This window comes from Rhamphochromis sp. 'chilingali' (genome assembly GCF_963969265.1).
Source record: "Rhamphochromis sp. 'chilingali' genome assembly, chromosome: 2".
Lineage (NCBI taxonomy): Eukaryota > Metazoa > Chordata > Actinopteri > Cichliformes > Cichlidae > Rhamphochromis > Rhamphochromis sp. 'chilingali'.
This window is the reverse complement of record NC_137930.1, coordinates 7,305,558-7,314,292: the sequence shown is the minus strand read 5'-3', so window position 1 is coordinate 7,314,292 and position 8,735 is coordinate 7,305,558. Positions and strand designations below refer to the sequence as shown.

Here is an 8,735-nt window from a genome sequence, read left to right as displayed (position 1 = left end):
TTAAGTTCGCCAAAGTAAATATGGATTTCAAAAGTACTCTTAAATGTCAAATGTGGTTTTAACCAAATGAAACCAAATGTATGAAATGAAGCTCAAAGTGGTGCCAAGTAGTACAGTTTAAAAGTGAAACTCATCGACAGAACATTAATCAGATATTTACAGAGCTGTTTCTTTTTTAAAATAGATACTTCTGTTTAATAATAATATAATAAATGCCAGTAAATAATGAGAGTAAACATTACCTGCACATGTGAACTAAGTCCTAATAAGTAAAGAACTAATAGGTGTCATCACTTTAATAGTCACATGAACCTCTTAAATGAATGCAAACTGTATCTTGCTGGACTGATAAATCACTAGCAATATCACATCTGCATTAGGTCATATTGCTGGAATGAATTATACTCTTTAAGGTCAATATATCAGCCAAAAGGTTTTATTTTGGCATTTTTCTGTTTTAAATAACGTTTTCATTATTTTGAATATTGACAGTATTGACCAGAAATTGCATTCTAAATAATAAAGCAATTTCTAAACAATAAAACAAAATCTTATTTGATTTAGAATTACTTAAAATTATAAATAACTAAATAAAAAGACAGGGAAATTTAATGTTTTACTAGTATTAAAATGATTCATTTTGGGGGGTGAATCAGACCTGGATTTGTGGAAAGATTCTTCACCATTGTGACATCAGGCAAAAGTGGGCATTTTTTGCCATATACAAAAAATATCCAGCAGAACTAGCTGAGTGGGTAGACCGGTGTGGCACTGGAAGAGAAACTGCATAGTGTAGTCATAGCCTGGTGGCCTGGTCTCTAGATGGACATCTGCTGCGCATGGACTCTTACGCTGGTCTGGGACATCTTTATATAATTATATAATAATATAACACTTACATAACTTGAAAAGGTAAAATGTTGCAGGAAGATGTATGCAGTCTCAGACTGTTCTTGTACATATTTAACCAAGAAAATAAACAATTCACCCAATTAGTCTGCAAAATGAATAACCTGATTTCAAGTACACAGTCACAACATCGAGTCTTTCATTTCAAATTGTTTAATAAATGAAGTGTTATACTTTCACTCTAAGAACATGAAAAAATTACCTTGAGATCGAGTCACAATTCTCTTTTAAGAAATTAACTTTTTATTTTTAGGATTGAAATATGTTTTCCTTAATAAGTATCTGAAAATATCTTTTGCTGGTTTGTTTGGTAATATCTTTCCTACAAGTAGAATCTCATTTCAATATAGCTCTTTTTGGGGGGGGGGAAAGAAACAAAAAAAAGGAAAAACAAAAGAAAACATCCATCAATGTGTTTCTGTCCAGGGTCTTCATAATGTGTTGGAAGGTGCTGTCAGAGAATGGCCTGTGGCTGAATAGGCCAGCTGTCCAGTTCTGAACACGAGGCTGATGAGAAAACTTGTCGCTACATGTAATGCAGCACTCCTCCTCCAACTGCAAGACATTTGGACCCCTGTTAGCAAATGATCATCTGAAAAGTCCCATAAAACAATATCTGTGTTTCCTCCGGTGGCATCTGCTCCCCAGTTCCAAGCGGTTGTTCTCAAACACCAAGGATGCTCTGGTGTGAGAAGAGTCACCACCCTTCCTCACAGAGTGAATCTTCTTCAAAACAATAAGAAGTACGCTTTGCTAAGATTATATGTATAACATAAAACCCAGCTGTTCTGCACTGTAACTGACTACTGGAGTCAAAGCATTTAATTTAGTCCACCAGGCCCTTTTTGTTTGGGCTTACAGATAATCCTCTTAGTAACAACCCCCCCCGGTCATTTTGGGTAATCTTTTCGATTAACAGCCTGCAGATGCTGCAGCAGCAGTTGTGCGGTTGTTTGACAGCTCTCCAGCTGCTGACATATCTAACAAATAAAATCCATAGAGTGACAGCAGTTCTGTCTCTGCATTGCTCTCAGCTTTTCCTGTCTGACTTGCAAAAGTCCCGCAAACTTCCCACAGAGGAGAGTCCTGGACTGGAACAGGATGGATGCTAGCTCTCTCCTTTAACCAAGAAGGGAAAACATCTTGAACAGGTCTTCACTCTTTAAATAGAAACTATGTTGCACATAGGAAAGCATTCAATGGCTTCACCTCTAGTTATGAAAAACCAACTTGCTCCTCTTATTTTTTCCAACAATAAAGCATAACTCACTTTTTTTTTCAGCCAATGAGATACATCTCATCCATACATTTTCACTTTCAGAAATTCAAACCACCACTTCAACCTCAAGCCCAACAAACTTTAGGATAATACACCAAAAATTCCCTGCACATGTACTTCTTTTTTTAAAACTCCACAATACTTTAGTAGGCTATTACAGCACGATTTGTCATGCACTTTATCTGTCATTTCTGCTTCTTTTTTGTTTTGTTTTTGTTTTTTCGCAAAATAACCCTATAGTGTAGATCTGCCATCATGTAACTTGGCTGATAGCTTTTTCTTTTCTCAGTCGTCATCCACATCGTCCCCCTCGGACTCGTCTCTCTTCTCGTACATTTTATCCCTCTGCCTCTCCTGGATCTCCTTCATCTCCTCTGCATATCTGCAGAAAGCTCCTCCAAATTTGCTCCAGGCTTTGAACGGGATGGTGATAGAGTTCCTGTAGCTCGGCTTAACCTCGCTCACGCGCAGGAACACGCCGTATTTGTTGGACCCAACGTCGAAAAAGAACCGTTTAGAGTCCACCATGATGGAGGTGCCCTCGGGAAGCTCGCCGTAGCCCCCGGCGGCCATGCCCCCGGTCATCTCCTCGTTGTCTCCCCCGTAATCATCTATGAGCTTAGCAAGGGCGTCTCTAAACTCTATTAACCCCTGTGCCGGAAGGGCTATGGTCTGGCCGGCCAGCATGCCGCCCACTGGGCCCCCCACTCCAAAGCTAGGTCCGCGGTTTACGGTTTGCCGTATCCGGAGGAACCTCCCCCGCTGGTTCTCTTTCAAGTCCAGGTAGTACTTGCGATTTTCCCGGACAAGAAACTCGCTCTTAAGAGCTCGCCTCGGCCCACCGTCTTCACCCGCGGTAGCTTGTGCTATTTGCTCCGGACTGCTAGGGCCCAGCTGGGCGTAGTGCTCGATGAAATCCCCGAGATAGTCACGGAACTCCGCCGCAACTGACAGCGAGAGGGTCAGGCGACTTTTAGAGCCCCCAGCCCCGACCTCGGCGATTTTAATGAACCTGCCCTTGTTGTTCTGCTTGACGTCCAGATAGAAGCGCTTGTTCTGGATGTCCAGACGCTTTGACGCCAGTTCTTGGGTTTCCTGGTCCCTCTGGAAGTGTTGGAAGCCACCTCCACCTCCTCCCCCGCTACTACCTCCGCGCTCACTCCCGCTGTCGCCATCCGCCATCTTCAGCTCCACCATTCGGCTTCTGCCCCTCTCTCCTGCGTAGCTGCTTTCTGCGTGCACTCAGCCAGCGCGGGCCTCCTTCCCGTGCATCATGGGTGCCCTTCGGGGGACGTTGTGATTGGTCCAACTAACTGCCTGTTTCACTAGTTCACACGATTACGGCATTCCTATTGGTCCGCCGGTATTGTAAGCCGTGCCCACCTGTAATATTTTTCTCTAGCTATTGGTTCAGACTGAAGTTCCGTTTACGTCTTGTAAAACTTTTTTAATCCCGATTGTGAAATCGTCTTGGTTAGAACATGATGAAATCTGGGTGGGTTTTTTTTTTCACAATTATACTTTTGCATTTTAGTTAAATTTCGAAATGGACATTTCCAACCTATTTATATATGTGAAAAATAGCTAGATAAACTAGTACAGTACACCACATAATAATAATCGTTCTTTGTTGAGATGGATCTCATGTTGTTTAACAAGTCTGTGAAAATACACTACCCTTGATAAGTAGATTACATGTTTTGTGTGCACAATTTTACATAAAATGAACAATACCTCATTACAACTGTTCAACATCCACATTCTTACTTATGTACACCAACAAAATAAAATAGCAAAGAATGACTTTGGAAAACAAGGGGGGAAGAAAGAAGAAACAAGGGGTGAAGAGGAATAAACGGAAGGCTGGGGAACAAGAGAAAAGAATATGAAGGGGAGAATTAAGAGGAGGGAGGTGAGAGTGAAAAGAAAAGAAAACAGAGAGAAGATGGAGAATAAGAAGAAAATAATAATGGTGAATTCTACTCTACAGCAGCTTGTCACGTCTGAATGTTTCATTTACTCCATTGTTATTGCATTTCCCGGACCTGCCAGAAGATGTCAGTATAAATCCTAAATAAAGACTCTAATCCACCCCACTGGAAAGCTTTAGAAAATGGTAACGGATGCAAAGATTTTGAAACTTTTAACTGTATTTTCGTAAGTTTTACGGCGTTTTCTATAGATAAAAACTGTTCACCGCATTGCCATTCATACTTTGCCAAAGTTATTGATTAAGAGATGTTTGATGTTTGTTGTTGTAAATAACAGTTTGTTTTTTGGTGAATTCTCAATAAATGAACTTCATATTTTATAATCACGGGACGGCCTGTGCAAGCACTATCATAACTTTTTCTGCAATCTTACATATTTGTCATATCATTTCACGACACGATCAAAGTTGGCTGTATGTGGCCCATTATGTAAAATGTGTTTGACATCCCTGTTGTAACTGGGTCTCAGTCATCCAAGTCGTGGCAGTCTTAAGCATTTGAAATAAGTAAACCATAGTTTGTTTGTTTGTTTTTATGTCACCTCAATCTTTACTTATAAAATCACAGTTGTGCCAGTGGAGCCTGTCAGAAAAGGATTATAGCAAGATAGCAATCAAGATGTCAAGGACGATAGGTTTCTGCCGGTTTGTTTTTAAAAACGCGGCCACCAGGGAGCATCATTAGAATGTTAAACCCTTTGCGAAAATAAATGCATCTGATCTTGTTTCTGTATAGGTGTCTGAGGTTCTTTAACAAGAAATAAATGACATATAATGTGCTGTTGTCTGCTGTATAAACATGCAGCGTAGCACATCTATTAACTTATCTTTCTGTCAGCTAATTGCTTAAACACAATGCTCAGAAATCAATACTTTTGGCAAAAAAATCCAAAAGCATAAGGTATCCAAGGGAATATCGTGCTGTCAGGCACGCGAAAAGAATGTTTTTCTTATGAATGACTCAAAACAGTCCACTTCTGTGGAAAAGAAGGAGGGCTTCAGTAATCTCAGTCGGGTGGGAGGTCTGCCATTTTGGGTACAGTAGGAGTGGCCCTACTCTGACAGTCTGGGTAGGAATTCTGGTGGTGTCTTTAAATTTTGCCAAAGCATATAGTTAAGGCTGCATCAAGTGACCCTGAATCCTCTCTTAAAATATCTATAGGCTATAAAATAGTTATAGGCTATAGGCTAGGACTATTTTAGCCATGGTCTGCTCAGAAATCAATACTTAAAAAGAGCAAAAAATCCAAAGGGCTCAGTATTTTACAACTCTTAACATATTGCTCTTGCCTGCTATACATTTTGTATACAATTCAAAACAAACTCACAAAAGACATGTACATATTCTTTAACTCCCACTACACAATGAAACACAAACCTGGAGTTATCAGGAACTTAACCCACAGAGCAGAGAATGTTCCCTCTAAGGCAGAGGGTAAAAATAGGGGGAACACGCACACAAATAGATACCACTTAATAATCAGCTGAGATCCATAGGAAAGAACCTCAAAGATTAACCAGGGAGAAACAGCCAGGATGTCTTTCCTATTGTCCCCAAGTCACTGTTGGTCATCAAATAGTTCTAATATTATAGGATGTTACCCTACAATATAAAGTGCCTCGAAGGTCACTGTTGGTGCTTATAATGAAAGTCCTCCTCGTTACTTAGGTCTGCTTTGAGTCTTTTATTTTAATCTAGCCACTGCATGCCATCCTATTTAAATAAAACTGAATGAAAATGAAATGGTTGGTGTGAAGTGGCTTTGTATACACAAAATTAAACTGAATTAAATGTTTGACTGTTAGATGAGAAAAAAAGATCAGATAATCTGATAAGAATCTAATCATTATTATTTATTTGAATAATATTTACACTGACATAAATCCAACAGTGACATAACAACAGAAATTTAAAAAATGACATTTAATTACATTCAAACTATACATGAATTACAAACAGACGTTATTGCACACTGCCCTGTTTGATTCTTGATTCAAGCTTCAAAGCAGTATTTTTGCCATGTTTCTAATAACGCATTTTATTTTATTCAAAAATCAAATCAAAAACTTCTCCCTTTGTCTAAAATATCACAGCTGAGATTACATTACAGAAGAATGTCTGCATGTGATTTTCAGTAATATGGAGGATAAGTTGGGTAGGACTCTCTGAGGTGAGATGTGGCAGAGGGCACCATGACTCCTGAGAGGCTGCTGTACTGGTAGAAAGAGTCCATGGGCAGAGTGGCGACGCTGGGCAGAGGGGAACTGAACTGCACATGACTGCGTGGATAGATGTAGGAGGTGGCAGCCGGGCCCTCAGGTGCTACTGCTGCTGCTGAGTGGTATCTTGGGTATGGCCCTGGCCTGTATGCCTGTAGCTCAGGGTAATGAATGAACTGTGGGGCAACACTGGCCTGGCAGACATTAGCCTGGCATGCCTGAGCCAGAGCATCCTGCATGGTTCTCTTTACCTTCATCCGTCTGTTCTGGAACCAGTTTCTGATCTGTGATGAAAACAGAAAATTTAAGATATAAGAAACATTTTTAAAATACAAGACATAATGAAATAAAACATAAGTAATGTTAATTTTCTGTTAGTGAACAGTAGAGCATGATTATTTTAGAGTACTAATTATTTTTTTAACTGCTAAAAGTAGTACATGGTTTTGAAGGTCAGTAGCTGCTATCAAATAGGTGCTCATGAGAACTGATCTCTTGGCAGTTTCTTTTTGAAATTTGCTGCTGTTTCTGATTATTATAGATTTATCATAAATTGAATATCCAGCAGGACCAGGTTCATGAATTCATGATGTCAAGTATTGATACTGGGGGTGGTTACCTGTTTATCAGACAGGTGGAGTTTTTTGCGGAGTTCTGCCTTAGATTGCGTCCCCAGATAAGCACTTATGCTGAAAGCCTTCTCCAGGCTACTGATCTGCTCTGCTGTGAAAGCTGTCCGGGGCCTGCGACCCACTAGAGGAGATGGAGGTGATTTTGAGACGGCTTGAGCTGAAGGGGAGAGAGACTGTCCACCTTCGCTCTCATATCCTGAGGTCTCCTCCTCTGTCCCACTGCTGAAACCAACCTCAGTCACTGGAAACAGAAAGTGAGAAAGAAAGAAACTTAAAATCTGTTCTTCACATTACGTCGATTTAGACATATTCTGGTATTTTACTTGAGTAGTTTACAAAGCACTTTATTAATTTCAGAGTATTTAACCACATACTGTTAACTGGATGGAAATTCAGCTATAAAAATGTCCAAGTTTTTATTGCAGTTTATTTATAGGTTACGAAACACATCTGCATTGCATCACTGATCAACTTATATTCTTCTAATTAATACACGAATATTAGTTAGGTAAAAAGTACTCTAATAACAATAAAGCTGCATAAATGGTTTTTTTCTACTAAAGTAAATAAGATTAAAAAAAAAAAAAGATCAAATAATTAAGACAACTAAAGTAACTGTGTACCCAGGAGCGCTAATATGCAATGAAAACGTAAAAAATTAAAATTAAAAATTTTTTTTTTAAAATGATCGATGTTCTCTGAGATGTTCATATTTGCATTCAGCTGAAATGTAGTTAAATGTGAAGTTATGTTTAGGAAAAAAATTCAAAATGCACATTTACACAGAACTAATAGCTGTTTTAATGTAAATGCACTTTTTTCTGTAATTCACTTTTAAATAGACTTTACATTGAAATTGGAGTCTGGGATTTTGGCTCATTATGAACTCTTACCTTGGCTATTGGGAGCGGTTTGTTGCTGGAGAATACTCTGGCTGTATGCTTCAAGGGCCTGACTCCTGTTTTCTTGCTTTTTCTGCTTAGGGATATTCTCTGACTTCTGCCTGCAATAAAAACCAGGCAGACTCTCAGAAAGCGTCCCACAGGCTGTAGGTCCGGAGACAGTTATGGTGCTGGTCTCTGATCCTTCTTGGTGGCTGCTCTGGGCCATCCACTCAATAGAAAAATGTCCATTCATGGCTGCTGAGGAGGAATCCGTTTGTCCTGAAGCTTGGAGAATTATGACTACCTCATCTACAACCTGCTTGTATTTATAGAAGACATCCCACCTCATATCAACCTCCCTCAACCCGAAGATCAAAGCACACATCCTCCCCTCCCTGCAGTCCAGCCCTCCTTTAGTTTTCACAACTTGAGTAATTAAGACGTCCCATTCAGTCTCAATGAGGCTGTTACAACAAGGCTCCAGTGAGTCTGGAAAGGACCCCCTACCCACCCTCTTTCCCACTCTTCACATAGATAATACAGTCACTTTGCCCCAAACTGTCTCCATCTCTTCCACAACCATATCCACCCTATTAAAAAATTAACCTTCTGCAGTTTTTTAGGGAGTCGTTTTTTTCCACTTGGGGTGAGTGAAGAACTTTAAAATACTAGTGTCAGTCCTCATTTCTTTATATTTTTCCCCAAGAAGCAAGATATTGTTGTAAATCTTTACAGTGGTCTTGATCAAAGATTACCTAGGCTTTCTGAAGGCTTTCAAACATTAAAAAGACACCTACTTCAAGGGATGAACCAGTGTTCTG

General features: G+C 39.7%; 2 protein-coding genes across 2 annotated transcripts; both read right to left on the bottom strand.

Moving 5' to 3' along the window:
• Positions 1-1,046: 1,046 nt before the first annotated feature.
• Positions 1,047-3,508, bottom strand: purbb (purine-rich element binding protein Bb). Its single transcript, XM_080868911.1, has one exon. The coding sequence runs from the start codon at positions 3,383-3,385 to the stop codon at positions 2,474-2,476; it is 912 nt and encodes a 303-aa protein (XP_080725037.1). The 5' UTR covers positions 3,386-3,508; the 3' UTR covers positions 1,047-2,473.
• A 2,503-nt stretch (positions 3,509-6,011) lies between these two features.
• Positions 6,012-8,297, bottom strand: ved (ventrally expressed dharma/bozozok antagonist). Its single transcript, XM_080875208.1, has 3 exons — positions 7,924-8,297; positions 7,018-7,271; positions 6,012-6,682 (listed from the first exon to the last, which is right to left on the bottom strand). The coding sequence occupies exons 1-3, from the start codon at positions 8,261-8,263 to the stop codon at positions 6,311-6,313; spliced, it is 966 nt and encodes a 321-aa protein (XP_080731334.1). The 5' UTR covers positions 8,264-8,297; the 3' UTR covers positions 6,012-6,310.
• Between the last annotated feature and the right edge of the window lie 438 nt (positions 8,298-8,735).